This window comes from Pinus tabuliformis, chromosome 7 (genome assembly GCF_031772625.1).
Source record: "Pinus tabuliformis cultivar Carrire ecotype Pingquan chromosome 7, CPIR1, whole genome shotgun sequence".
Lineage (NCBI taxonomy): Eukaryota > Viridiplantae > Streptophyta > Pinopsida > Pinales > Pinaceae > Pinus > Pinus tabuliformis.
Genome location: NC_142293.1, coordinates 1514527806 through 1514543562, shown reverse-complemented (window position 1 = coordinate 1514543562; position 15757 = coordinate 1514527806). Strand labels below are relative to the sequence as shown.

Genomic DNA, 15757 nt, shown 5'->3' with positions numbered 1-15757 from the left:
TGACAAAGTAAATCAAAAGGGTTAATAAATTGAAATTTTAATGGGCCATAGGCCACATTAAAATTTTTAATGTGAAAGTGCAAATCCTCTTTCAATTTAATTCCTTAGTCACCAGAATTTAAAAACTTTTAAATTTTTTAAATGTTTCAGATTTTTTTTTTTTTTTTTTTTTTAGGTTTTTTTATGCTTTTAATTTAAACAAAAAGAAAAAATCAAAACAAAAATTTAAAGTGAAAACAAGGGAAAATAAATTAAAATATGAAAAGCAATCAAGAAATAAAATAAGACCGAAACCTAGCCCACAACCAACAAAATCAAAATAACAAAAACATCAAAACGAAATAAATAAAAAAAGAAGTAACTAAAACCTACCCATACTACAAATGAAATAAAATGAAAAAAAAAAGTCGAAAAATCGAATTGTAAAAGAAAATCCTAACCCTAATACGTTAAAACATACAAAAACAAAAAAGAGGTAAAGAAAAAAATCGTATTTGTTGTGTGCAAGTTGGAAAGGCGGCATGGATGGACACGCAAACAATGAGGAAGGCAAAGCAATGGCAGCGTTTGGAGGGGTTGCAGGTCAATGGCAGCCATGAGGGACGAGAGGCTGCGGACAGACAGACCGGAGAGTTTTTGCAGGTGGTAGCGAAGATGGAAGAGGCCGCAGATAGTGAAGGAAAAGGGTGCGAGGGCTTGCAGATGATGGTTGCGGACAAGCAACAGATCTCTTTTTTTCTTGCAGGGTTAGCTATGGCAGTGGTAGAGGGATTAGAGGTTTGATGGACGCGTGGAGGGAAGTTGTGGGCTGAGGAGTGTGGGCGAAGGAGATTGAAGATGCAACGAAGGTAAGGTTTGAGGGCTGGAGGAATCCGCAAGTTTTGAAGGCAGCCTTGGAGCTGCAAAAACGCAGATGGATGTGGTTTAATGGTGGGCAACGATGGGAGAAGAGGATATAAGGATGCAGCCAAGAGAGAACGCAGTAAGGGTTGTGGATTTGGTTTTTTGCAGATTCAAGGAGAATGCAGGCAGCAGCAAAAGGCTGTGGGCCTAAAAAAAATTCGAAATGCACAGTGAACCCAAAAACCAGGTAGCAAACCAATTAGCAAAACTAGTAGCCCAAAAACTCTTTGAAGAAATTTCGGAAATCTTAATTAAAAATGTTGAATCCACTTGCTTCAAATTTAACCTTGAAACCCTCATGAAAAATTTCCAGATCTAAGAATTTTGGAACCCTTATAAAATTTTCCAGATTTAATAAAAAAAAAATTACCCTTGGACTGGAAAAACAGTGCTCCTTCAAAAATGGTTTTGAGGCCATATATTACCCTCTAGGGACTAGATTTGGCTTCAAATCAAACTTGACCTTTAGATCTGCAACCTGAAAACAAAAACACCCAAAACCCAGATATACAAAAAATAAATAAAACCACAGAAACCCAAGTCAGAAAAACAAAAATAATTTACATATTTATGTACAAGAATTACAGATCTATCAGATCTAAGGAGTGCGAGTCCAACTCCGCTCCCAGATTTGATAATTTGAAGCTCTCAACAACTATATTTATCAATTTCATATATAAAAAATGAAAGTTTTTAGATTTTAAAGGAGATGCTTAGCTCGAAGCCCTTCATGCATCACCAGTAAAATTTTTATGATAAGCCCGAGATTAAATTCAGCTGGGCTCTTCAGAAAACATGGATCGGGAGTTGGCTGGTCCAACTGACAACTTCCCCAAACACCTGATGATCTAAAAATCAAGACTGTCCTGCAAAACTCAATTCAGCCATCAAAATAGAGCGAGAAAACAGTAATAAAACTCAGGCAAATAGAGATACCTGCTATTACATTCAAAATTTAGATTATTATTCAAACCCAGCGACTGAGCAAGATACTTGCATTCAAATCACTCTTCAGATTTTATTATCAATGGCTAAAAAAAATTACGCATGAAAAATGACACATCTTACAGTATTTCCATGAAGAGTAACACCAACAAATATTAACCACAAAGTCTTTCTTTATTATTCAAAAAAGATTACACAAGAGCTTTTCGCTTAGCACACAACTCAAAGATCAGATGAATTGACTGACGAATGACTTCCTATTTAAAGATAAATCCTCCAACGGCTAGTTCGAGTGATCCTCATCAAAGCAATTTCAACCATTGATGAGGATTAAAATTTCTTTTAATCTCATCCGTCGAAATTTTTAATTCTTGAGGAAATTCGAATTTTTCAATTAAATGAATTTTAATTAATTCAAAAATTAAATTTTTGAATTAATTTCCTCAAAATTTTGACTTTGACTTAACCCCAGGGATCAAAGGCTTAAAATTTATCAAAATAATTAATTTACCTTAGTCCCTGGACCTCTTAAAATTTAATTTTTAAGGACCGACGAATTTTTCCTTCGAAGAATTTAAATTTACCTAGGACCTAGAATTAATTAAATTTCTGGCTTAGGATTTTAATTAATTTTTGGCCAAAAATTTAATTAATTAACCTATGAGGGGATAAATTATTTTTCCAACCTTCAAGACACTTTATATCATGATTTTCATATTTTTTACATCTCAAGGGGGAAAACCCATTTGTAAAAGACCCTCACAGACTACCCATTTCTGCGACACAAATATAATCTAGCAGACTAAGCAATTTGTAATAAAATAACCTAACCAAATAGTTAGGATTATTCCCAAATCACTTTTACATAGACTCGATCTAGAACACTAGGACTCGCATAAGATCCCAGTGACAAAATCCATTTCGGCTTTGGGGTAAGACTGAAGGAAAACTCTGTCGACCATACAAGAATGGATCGGTGAGACAAAAACCTCCCGGAATGTAAATCGTCACCAGAAAAGTAGGTTTACCTAAGCAAATACATACATGACACAGATCTGTTGAGGTTATTTACATCATATACATGCAGAATGGGTTTACATTATAATATGATAATCACGCTGATGATGATAGCTAGACGGAACAAACACATCGATCAGGCGCTATCCCTTTTGCGAATAAAGTGGGTGTACTGCTATGGGTCATTGACATGTAGTGATCAACATAATGTATTTTTCCATTTCTTATCAATCACTCTCTAATTCAATAGTCATTTCTCAAACCCGTCATCCCCCTTATCCTCATAATAGGTACGGATGGCTTCTTTGGTTCTATCCATTGCCTCATACAAGTAGCTTAATGTTGGCTTGTCTCCATTAACCAACTAAAGAAACTTTACCAAAGTTTCAATAATGAAAAACACCTCCTCCACTCCCACCCAAAATGTCTCCTAATATGAAACTAACCTACATGTGGCATCCCCCTCCAATTTGCAACTAGAAGATAAAGCACACTACTCCTCTAAAAGAAAATTTCTCTTCGTATCCCACATAAAATTCAAGAGAAATTGAAGAGATATGAAGCTAGTGAAAAACAATGTAATGGAAAGATGCACAAACTCCTTATTGGTGAATTGTTTCATCAAACTAAGCATAGATGCATGGTTATATATAAAAAAAATTATGCTCTTGGATGATTCAACAATATAAGGAATTTTCCATATTTCCTCTAATATCAAATCAATGCAATGTGCAGCACAAGTTGTCCAAAACAAGCTAGAATACCTCTCCATAAACAACCCACCAGCAACGATATAATTTGCAGTGTTGTCTGTTATGATGGACAACATTTTGTGGAATTACCTCCTGAATGAATAGGCCTAACAACTCACATAATGATTGTGCATCTTTAATATGTGCAGATGCAACAAATTTTTTAATAAATTGATCCCTTGGTACAATTAAGCAAGAAGTTAAGAAGGGTCCTACCTTTGTCATCAGTCCAACCATCTAGCATCAAGGGCATCTAGTGTGTTCCCATGGTTCCTTAAACTCCTTCAATCTAGCAATGTAATCAATCTTTTCATTTTGAATAATAGGCCCTCTCAATTCATAATAGGAAGGGGATTTGCACCCTGGGCCAAAAATAGAAACAACATCAAACATAGAATAGTAGAATGGATTGTTATTGGCAATGTTGAAAGGAACGTCACTCTATAGAAAACAGCTACCGACTAACTTGTTAGGTTCTTCCTTCTCCTTTCTTTTAAGTACCAACCTGATGGAAGATTGAGCTCCCGGTGTGGTTCTAGGAACAAAAAACGATGAGGTAGATGATGGGCCAACCATTGCGGAAGGTGATGCTAAAGAACCACTCTCACTTCTTCCCCCCACTCCTCCCCTTACAACTTGAATTTTCACAACTCCCCTGATCTCTTTGAATACATCCATATCTTGCAGTGCTTTGGTGGCAATACGAATGAGTTTTTATCGCTTCTAAGCAAAGTTCTACAACATCTCCCAAAATTTCAGCATGGTAGAATTTCAATCAGGAGATTCCCCACTTCATATGCTTCTCGCCCAACTTGCAATTCAAAGTTTGTTTATTGAAACCCCACTCAAGTATACCATATTCCCAAATAAGATCCAAATTTCTCAACATTTTTAGTCTTCAATATAATGAATAAACCTAGGGCACAAAAAATATTGAAAAATAAAATAAAATAAACATTTTTAAAATCAAAATATAAAAAATTGCATAAAAATATACAAATCTAAGATTTAAATAAATGGTAGATCTCCTATAGTCCAATAAAAATTTAAGGAAAATTGTTAGGCTTACAAAACTTTTCAAAATTTAAAAAAAAAAACAAAGAGGCAGACATACATGCAAGTACACCACCAACAATGGGAATTTGGGAAGCCATCACTACACAATAAATTGATGATGGAAAGCAAAACACTCTCTCTCCTAAACAAGATGAAGGAAAACTAATGGGTAAAGGAAACCCCATGAAAAATATGAATAAAAAATGGTGGAAATTGATGCCCATACCTAAAAATGCATCCACAGTTGAGGGAAATCAATCCCCACTCCAAAAAAACACGATGACGGCGAAGGAAAATGTTGTCCTCCTCCTCTTTGGCTCATGCAAACTCGGTCTTCTCTTCCTTTTCTCTCCAAACCCTTTTTCCTTTATCCAGATTGGATCATTATATTTTCTGTCATCCATCTTGATGCTTTCAAAGAGGAAAAAGTGGAGGAATCAACTCACAGGACCCTTTTTATTGGCAGGACCCAGTTTGGTAAATTGGGGTCTGAAACCTTCCGAGAGCATTTTTAGGCATCAAACAACAGTTTTTGGGGGGTAAAACTTTGTTCCTTTAGCGTCATGCCTTTCTATCTTATTCTACACACAAGGACCTTTCCAACGGTGCAAGAATCGCGTCAATCGAAGTTTGTATGTGAAAGTTATGCACTCAAAATTTGACCTTCCTGTTTTCACCACCATAATTTGAGAGGATGCCATGTTAGCCGCCATAATTCATGGAAAAGGAGCTACCACGTGATTATGAGGAAGAAGACTCTAGAAGAGTCTATATTGTAATTCTATTTAAGGGTTGAGGTAGTCAAACCTAACCACTAGTAGGCTATTGGGTTGTGTTATAACCAAGCCACTAGGACGAAAAGAGCACATAGAGAGGATTTGTGCATTGTAGTAGCCTACAGGCCACAGGCCATACTCCTTTGTACTAGCATAAATTTTCTATTCAAAAAAAGAGAGCGAAGCGATCTCACCTTCCAATTAGGTTTTTTTCCCGAAAGGGTTTCTAGGGCATATCTTGTGTCAAATGTGTGTGAGCTTTTATTTCATTATTCTCTATTTTCTACATAATTTTGATTCGCATGCATATGCTATTAACAGTATGTGAAAATTCTTTGAAATGCAGCAATTGGAATTTATTCTCCTAACTGATTAGTAGTTTATTATTTTTTTTATTAATATCAAATTAATCACACTGTAATTTCTTCACCAAATAAAATAAATGCTGCGGAAAATAAATACAAGAAACTGAGAAATATGCCAGCACACACATAAAAATTGACACAATTGGTTTTGGACAAATGTCCCCAAAAAAACCCAATGTGGGTAAACCGATGCAGCATTTGAGGGTTTTTATTATTATGAAGCAATGAAATTCTGAGTACACTGGAATGATGCCAAATTGGCAATCCTTTCTTGAGAGAAATACTAGCGAAATCAACTAAGGGAAATTACCCTATTCTCCAAGCAATCCCGACTCTAAGTGAGCCATCCAAATCCTTTGCGCAAACCCTACGTCACCCTTGTGCAATCTACCACGCGCTCAGCTTGGAACAACTGCGACTCAAGTCGTCCTTCCTGTTGCTGACTGAGGAAGTGTCTCTCCTTCCTACTGGAAAATCTTCCTAGCCTCTGAGACCTAAAACAACCTCTACTCCAGCTAAATCGAATTGCCTCTTTGAGGCTCCGCACAGGCCCTGTGTAGCTTCCTAAAGAATAGTTTTGACCTGCTCTCTCTGCCTCTCTGGAACTGGAAGACTTCCTCCAGATCACTGTCTTTTCCCCTCTCTAGCCCTGCATCCCTTCTCTAGCTTGAACTTTGCTGTTGGCTAGCTCGAACTGCCCAAGGAACTCACACTATTGGCTCTCTACTGTATATTTCTCCATCTACCCATCGACCTCTTATTATAATCTCCAGTTGGGACTCCAACGGCCAAGATTAAAACCTAACCGATGGCTAAGATCATCTCCAAGTCAATCCATGCGAGTTTCTAGAGAATTCTCACATTTTCTCAATTAATTACTATTAATTAACCATTTTTCCTAAGTTAGACTTAGGAAAAATTTAAATGATGGTCAATTAATTTAATTGAGCTATCTCTAGGTGGAATTTCCATAAATGATTTCTGGGTTTTGGAGAACTCCTTTGTTTTGGCCTCTCCACTAAGTTTCAAGACTAGAAGTTAGAACACCATCCGATGCTACAAAAATTAACACTCTCTCTTAGCCAGGAAGGTGTTCTAGTGTTGCATTGTTGCTACAACACCTTGTCTCTACATCATCCTCCCATTCACACTGATGATGTCTAACAACTGTAGCTGCCTACCACTACGCAACTCTCATGTGGCATCTATGTTGTTGCTAACACTGCACTGTACAACTTGTACTACTGCAAACTTTTCATCTGCACTACAACCCAACTAACACTCCTTCTCAATTGTTGTTGTTGTTGCTACAACTACTACAACTGAGAAGCATCCAAAATTTGTGTTTGGATCAACTGACTGCACCAACTGACATTGATCCTCTTGCTAATGAATACTATGGGCCCCTATAGCAAGCTAATGATCCAGGAGGAAACACCATTCGATGTTTACCTCAATGGATCTTGTCCAATCCTCTGCGCAACACTAGGACTAAAGCTCCATATTACCCCACTCACTCCTAGAGGCATAGCTGTATACATGGTGAAATCTTCCTCTAGCCTAGAGGAAATACTATCAATTTTTGTTGATGCTACCACCTGATCCTGCTTGTCCTTCTTGTCCTTCTTCCTCCAAGGACACTGAGTACTGTAATGTCCAAACTCGCCACACCTGAATCACTTGAACATTGGACAGATCCTTCTTCTTCTTCTTTTCTCCCTGTAAGCCTTGTCCATGACTGGGACCTTTTGCCTTCCATATCGATGCAAGGGCCACATTGTCTTCCTCCTTCGCACCCTTCAATCCCTTGTTGCTACTGTCGCTAATGGAGCTCTTTACTAGAGCTCCCCTAATCTCGTCCTCAGCAAGATCAACCCACATCCGGTCCCACCCAGGCAACGTATCTCATCCCAAAATGCCTTAGACAAAATTCTCCCAATCCTCAGTGACACTGTTGAGTGCTAACCTCACTATTTCTATAGGTGGAGGCGTCTCTCCTACAGCCACAAACTCACCCCGGATATCCTGAATTCTAGTGAGAAAGGGATCAATTCCTTCATTCTTCTTCATCCTGGCATTCCTCAGCTTTTCCTTCAAGAACATCTTCTGTTGTTCAAAAGGATTCTGATATAACCCAAAGAGAGCATCCCACATCTCCTTGGTTGTGGTTGTGCCTGATATATGTGAGACTATATGGTCCCGGACACCATCCAGGATCATCTGCTTCACCTTGGCCATCTCCTTCTTGAAGCTTTTCAGCTGATCTGCATCAGTAGGTCTTCCACTACGTTCTCTGCAAAAGTCTCCAGGCCATGCTCATCTAGCAGGAAGGGCATCCTAGACTTCTAGATGATATAGTTGGATGCTCCTTCCAACTTGTCCTGATCTCTAAGCCTAATTGTGGCCATCTCTGCAAAAGCTTGAATTGGGATGGAGATCTCCCCCCTTCTCTTGCTCGGTTGTTAGTTCTGCTATTCACACTCCCTTCTAGAGTGAGAGAATATGATTGCTGCTACTACCAACTCCAACTGGAAATTTGGATTTCTGAAGCTAGAAACCCTCTGAGAGAAACTCCCTCTGTGTGTGCACTTTATTTTCCTTTTGGCACTGAATTTGCTCTAGCAAACTGCTGCAAACCCTTTGTGCCCAGACTAAGAATCTTCTCTCTGAAAATCTGAGTTGTTTCTCCCACTACCTGCTAGAATCTCTACTCTGGACAAGTCGAATTTTTGTACCACCCTGCAACTAAAACTCGAACCCTTGCCCAGCAATTCGCACTGCCTAGCTAGGAACTATGCAGCCCTAGAAAATTTCGACCTGCTGCTCCCTTTGAACAACAAAATTTCCTCTTCTTTGTCCGTAAGCCTCCTTCCTATCAAATATACTTTGGTACCATGTGAAAATTCCTTGAAATGCAGCAACTAGAATTAATTCTCCTAACTAATTAGTAGTTTATTACTCTTTTGATTAATATCGAATTAACCACACTGCAATTTCTTCACCAAATAAAATAAACATTGCGGAAAATAAATACAGGAAACTGAGAAATATGCTAGCACACACATAAAAATTGACACAATTATTTTTAAACAAATGTCCCCAAAAAAACCCAATGTGGGAAAACCAATGCAGTAGCTGAGGGTTTTAATATTATGCAGCAGTGAAATTCTGAGTACAATGAAATGACGCCAAACTGGCGATCCTTTCCTGAGAGAAATACTAGCAAAATTGACCGAGGGAAATTACCCTCTTCTCCGAGCAATCCCGGCTCCAACTGACAGCTCCAAGTGAGTCATCCAAACCCTCTGCACAGGCCCTGCATCACCCTTGCGCAGTTTGCCACACGCTGAGCTTGGAACAACTGCTACTCAAGTCGTCCTGCCTATTGTTGACTGAGGAAGTGTCTCTCCTACCTGTTGCTGACTGAGGAAGTTTCTCTCTTGCCTACTAGAAAATATTCCCGGCCTTTGGAACCTATAATGACCTCCACTCCAACTAAATTGAATTGCCTATTTGAGGCTCTGCACAGGCCTTGCGCAACCTCTTGGAGAATAATTTCGGCCTCCTCTCTTTGCGTCTCTAGAACTGGAATACTTCCTCTGGATCATTGTCTCTTCCCCTCTCTAGCTCTATGTCCCCTCTCTAGTTCGAACTCTATTGCTAGCTAGCTTGAACTGCCAAAGGAACTCACATTATTGGCTCTCTGTTGTATATTTCTCCATTTACCCATCGAACTCTTCTTATAATCTCCAGTTGGGACTCCAACGGACAAGATTAAAACTTAATCGATGGCTAAGATCATTTCCAAGTCGATATGTGTGAGTTTCTAGAGAATTCTCACATTTTTCAATTAATTACTATTAACTTACCATTTTTCCTAAGTTAGACTTAGGAAAATTTTAAATGATGGTCAATTAATTTAATTGAGCTATCTCTAGGTGGAATTTCCAAAAACGATTTATGGGTTTTGGATAACTCTTGTGTTTTAGCCTCTCCACAAAGTTTTGAGACTAGAACACCATCCGATGCTACAAAAACCAACACAGTGATCTACATATCTAAAAATCTAAAGATAAATGAAACTGTAATAGTGAAGATTTTGTATTTTTTTAAGTATAATTTTATCAAATCTATTGTGACAAATTGTCTAGTGGAATATACATGGCAGTTTATGGATCATTTCTATTTTCAAAATGAGTGGAAAAAACTAAAAAAATCCACTTAAAGTGTTCATGTCCACGACTAGTGATTTTCACAATTTTATCGCGATTTCTATGATAAAATCTTGACCTTTTTTACATAGAAAAAATCATCGATGTTACCCCACGATAAAATCGATGAGGGTTAAGAATCATGACATTGTGATTTTTCATGACGTTCATAACAATATTCTAGGCTACCACAAGGCTACTAAGGTTGATCCATTTGAAAGGTAACTTTGTCACTTAGAAGGAGTATGTCTGGATGTTATTCTCACATGCTCCCTTTTGTTGGTTTGGGGTGAGTTTTAATCATCCTTGTTAGACCATACTCTCAAGTTCCTTAGAAAGGGTTTTGATTCTATTTCATGGCATAATTGATCTTGTGGTTGAAGGATTTCCCCTTGGAGGGATCCTTTCTAGTGGATCCATGATTTCATGATTTTCCTTGATCAGCCAAGGGGTTAATTTAGCTTATAGAGCACTAACCTCTTTCCCTAATCCACAAACACTGGATAATCAATCTTAGCAGGGTTTCTTCTTGATCTCATCTTTCCAATTGATTTCTCTTGGCTCCATAGCCCTAGTAGGATATTGGCACTTATCTTCGTATCCCTCTATTGCTAATTTCAAAAAAACCCTAAAAACTCCAAAAATAAAAATGTTTTACTAAGGACCCTGTAGACATCACCTTGTGCTAATTTGATTAAGACTTGGTGATCCTAGTAGGGAAGCCCCTTGAAGTTGGAGAAGAGCCGGCCTAAAGTGACAAGACAGGTTGCTGATGTGACAGTGAGTGACCTTTCTAAAAGGTTTCTATCAGATTGTGCATTTTGGATTGGGGTTTTTATCATGCACATACAATTTGGACAGTGACAAGGAGCATAGTTGTCTGGACGATGTATCAGTAGGAATTTAAGATGCTAGGATATGGGCTTCTGCATCCAAATCATGGGTACAATTGCATTGAGTAGTGCTGCATATGAGAGTACAGTTACCAATTGGCACTGGCCACTCATTTTCTATAATGTCCCTTCCTAAATTAATTTGGAACAAAATTAATTATTACATTTTGGGGCCAATTTTGAAGGTGATGGGGCCCATTCGATTTTATTAGAAATTTAGAAGGCTAGACTTAGTAGAAGTAATTTTGATGTGGTTAAGTTATACGTGGGGGCCACCCACACTAGGAGAATACACATTCCCTAGTTCGAATTGCATGGAGGTTAAGTCGATGGTTAAGTGAGGGACCCACGATGGAGGGAAAATGGAGGGAAAAGTGCTCCATGAAATCTATATAAGGAAGGCAACTCTCCTCATTTCATCATCTTTTTGCATATTGAAATTCTCTTTGGTTGTTCGAGTTGCTTAGCCAAGTCACTTGTTGTTTAGCAAGAGTTCTTCAAGCGAAGAGCTCACCCTTTCTTCGAGGGACTTCGAGTGCCACCCTAGAGAGGTTCATATTCATTCTTTCGAAGGAGGATTTCATTGTGGTTTCCAACAGTTGCATTCATCATCTCCAGGTGATGCGTATTTCTGGAGGATGTAGTGAAGGGAGGCCGAGTTTGATTATGGCATCTTTCAGAGGAGTTTTGGCTGGGAGAAATTCCGGAGAGGAGGCATAGGTGTTTGGCTGCCATTTTGGTGAGTTTTGGAGTTGGAGGAGAGTGCTCCTATTCAGTGTGACTTTCACACTTCCTAGGCCAACATAGAGGCTGCATTTTGTGCACACGTGGGAGGTGGAGTATCATTTATTGAGGCTGATCTTTGTCGGGAGAGCTAAGGGAAGCACTTGTGGAGAAGATTGCTACTTTTTCGGAGCCTTGGAAGGAATTCGTTGGTATCTTTGCAGGCCATGTTCTTGAGCAGTCTTGGAGGGCATAGGGCATCTTGGAGGCCGATTTTGGGAGGTTGGATTTAGACCAAACCCGTTCTGGGTTTTTGTGGGTTTTGGTCAAGGATCTTGGGGTTAATTTTGCAGCATTTTTTGAGCACCGGAGGTGGGGTTTCTTGCAATTCCATTCCAGCCAGCAATGTAGTTTTTCTAGACAGCACGAAGCATTAGAGGAGTAGTGATTTCCAGCATTTGAGATCATTGTCTTATCACCTGGGTTCTGTCACGCTTGCCATTGAGGCAAGCCCAGGTGTATTCCTCCATAGTATTGTACTTGCTCCATTGATTTATAAAATGGCTCAGTTGGTTCTTACTTCTAGAGCTTTTATGAGCATTTGTTGATTGTTTAAAGTTTTTGTGTCATAAATTGTTTTTGCTTTGCATATCACTGTTTATTCAAGTTTGGAACATTACATTTTCGTTGGCCATTTGCCTTTTATCCATGCTCAAGCCATGGTCCATCATCTATGACATTTGTAGTTTAGAATGTGTAGATACAAATTTTTGAACTCTTGTACAATAAACTCTTTAAAGCATTGTAAAATTTCAAACTTGCCAATTTAACTTTTCTAACTTTTGAATTGATGTCTATGAAAAGGAATTGTCATGGGATGAAAAAATTCTCAAAAAAAAATTGTGAAAATTCAAATAATATTTTTCATTTGGCTGTGCTTTTCCCAAGTTTCTCTGAATCCGAATTGTGCAACTATAATTTGTATGCAGAATTTATTATTATATTCTACTCAAAATCTCAAATACAACATGTTTATGCCTTAATCTAATAATTAATATAATCAGGACTTTAATTTGTTTAAATTACTAATAAAGCATGCAGCACCCATCCTTCAATATCTAATTGTATTTTTCCCATCAGGGAGCAGACTAAGTGATTGGCATTAATGGTGTTAATGCCACCCACTTTGGTTCAAATACTTCCATTAGCCCTGGCATGTGATTGCAGGCTATATTCTGCACAAAATATCAAATACAACATGTTTATTCCTTAATCTAATAATTAATATAATCAGGACTTTAAATTTTTTAAATTACTAATAAAGCAAGCAGCACCTTTCCTTCAATATCTAATTGTATTTTTCCCATCAGGGAGCAGACTAAGTGATTGGCATTAATGGTGTTAACGCCACCCACTTTGGTTCAAATCCTTCCATTAGCCCTGGCATGTGATTGCAGGCTGTGTAAAAATTTGGGGCTACAGTGGCAGCTTGGAAGATTGACCCCGAGTCATACGTGTGAGAATCTGCCCAGTAACCGATTTCTCCAAATATATATATATATATATACACACCAGCCGGGGAGAGGTGTTCCTTATACAAATTCCTAATTTTCTCAACACCTGAGATAAAAGCCTCACTATAAGAACCAATAGCAACATCAAGGTTATCATTATTTTTTAAGCAGAAAAAATAACTGCCTTATGATCATAAAGTTCTTGGATAAATATGATCAAAAATATTCCATCTCTATCATCCAAATGTAGTCATCAAATGGGAAGAAGTGAAATCGCCATAACATTAGTGATTTGGAAAATATGGATTGGTAAAAGCTTTAGCTTCCTGTGAAAGTAAAAATAGAAGAAAGGAGCAATAAACATTACTTTGTGTTGTATTTTTGGATAAAAACTTTGAATTTCATCACTATTTTAACAACATAAAATAAATGGATAAAATTACTGCTGCTTAAAACTTATTCCAAGAAATATTTTTTTGGTCCTGACAAATTTTGCCCATCATCACCCATAATAAGCATGAAAACTGTTTCTGAGTTTTCTAATGTTCCGAAGGTGAGGAAAAATCTGATAACGATGTTTCTTTTGGTTAAAGTTGCATATGTGATGAATATGCATCCAAACAGATCTCTAAGAAAGCCCTTCGGGGAAATTGTAGTGGAAGGCTTGAGCTCTCAAATGTCATAGAAGCGGAGGACCTTCATCCTTGACATTTTTGAATTAAAAGTCAAATAACTGTATGAGAGTACAAATTGAGACAACTGATTGGTGATTGCCACTCTGTGATTACCAGATGCTGAAAAAAGAAGGCACATGCATTGTTGCACTTACCACTAACTGCCCTTTATAACTGAGCATTAGTAGCAGTCTGAAACTTGTGCTCAGAGACGTCAAAATTAAACACCAAAAATTATCAGAGGCGAGGAAAGGGAGGATGACATTTTAGCCGTAGAAGCTATTCCAAGGTGTCACAACTCACAAGATATGGACATCTGACTGTTGGTATTTGTGTTTTATTTACACATTAACACAAAAGGCTACACAGGAGGTAGGGAAAGGCTGATTAAACCAGCATAATGACCACATTACCAATTAACCATTATGTTAGTAGGGGATACTACATTTGTGGATATCCCATTGGCATAAGGATCAGAGTATATTGGCGCTTACATATTGCTGTGAACCAGTCCTCACAACCACTGTAGCTAGGAGAAGAAGTTCTAATAAAAACCCAGTCAAGATAATTCTGACATGTAACTATGCATTTTTCACAGCATAAAGAGAGGCACTTTAGAAAGGTAGAACAGGGCAGACGAGGAGAAAACACTAAGACAAAACATAAGATGGAATATGATAATTCTATTAATGTTCACAAATAACCAAAATAACAAAACAAAAATAAGGTATTGATTATTCAATCTAACCACCAATGAGATTCTCATGTTTACACTTTTAACTTAGTTCTCAGCTATTGGTATTGATGTGTGCCAGGCAATAAATAAAAGCTGTAAATTCAAAAACAATAAAAATATTTAGGAGGCTATTTTCATCACAATCCATGCAAGCAAACACAAACAAAATACTTACCTTTGCATTGTGGATTGCTGAAGACCAAAATCAGCTTTCCTAGAGAATTAGCTTAATTTATTCTGCACAACAAATTTCCATGGATAAGTGGGCAGGAAGGATGAGCATCCACAACTGGGTCTAAAAATATAACAATTCCACAACTCCATGAAAAGAAATCAATCACCATAAAAAATTATGAAGCAACCCACAGAAAGAACCATGCTGTGAAATGCACTGGAACTTGGCATAACCCACATGCAGAAATAGAAAATACAGAAGAATAAGTATGTGTTGGACCAAAATTCAATAACAAATGAGCGAGGGAGAGAAACCCACTGGATGGATGGATGGTGATGGTGACAGTGATAGACGAGCAGTCTCCAACCTTGGCACCTGATTGCTTAGCAGTCAAAAGTTGACAATCACGGCAATGAACGGAAGAAGTATTATCCCATATACACACATATATGTATATATATAAAAGCATATACACAGTCCTAATAATGACTACTGCGTTCACTTGTCAGCTGTTGTCCACGTGCCACGTAGAGTTGAGGGACCTTGTGGTTTAGTACAAAACATGGATTTTCCCATGAGAACCAATCAAACACGAACCAGTACCTCCCTGACCATCACAGAATTGTTTTTTTGTGTTAGGCTTTTATTTGCTTTTTGAGGTATTGGAATTTGGGACCCGGATTTTTCACGGTTCATATGACTTGGCTACCTGCCAAACTTTGCATTTATTAGATTCAGCAGGTTCAACAAATTCAGTTGTTAATGTGGATTATATTTATTAATTTATTTATATTATATAAAGAGAGTTGACTTTAATGAGGTAGTTATTTGTGTGAATCGATTATTTGCGAGAGATTTTACTGGGGTATAAATTGTTTTACAATACATCAAATAAGATTTACCATATTAAAAATAGTTTGCGAGATTATTAATTTTTTGTTTTTTTTGTAATTTAATCTTTTTTTATTCAAATTGATGATGAGCTGATCTAACTTTCCAACAATCTCTTCGCTGAAA

At 37.7% G+C, this 15757-nt stretch overlaps 1 protein-coding gene across 8 annotated transcripts in view; it reads right to left on the bottom strand.

Moving 5' to 3' along the window:
* Positions 1-15371, bottom strand: part of LOC149253595 (uncharacterized) — a 138057-nt gene extending 122686 nt beyond the window's left edge. For 3 of the 8 annotated variants that reach the window (XM_089456862.1, XM_089456865.1, XM_089456860.1), the window contains exons 1-2: positions 14907-15051; positions 14741-14802 (exon numbers count right to left, since the gene is read on the bottom strand). In XM_089456862.1, coding sequence (XP_089312988.1) covers positions 14741-14748 — 8 coding nt within the window. In that variant the 5' untranslated portion in view covers positions 14749-14802; positions 14907-15051. The other 5 variants (XM_089456866.1, XM_089456861.1, XM_089456868.1 and 2 more) reach the window with 4 other exon arrangements.
* Between the last annotated feature and the right edge of the window lie 386 nt (positions 15372-15757).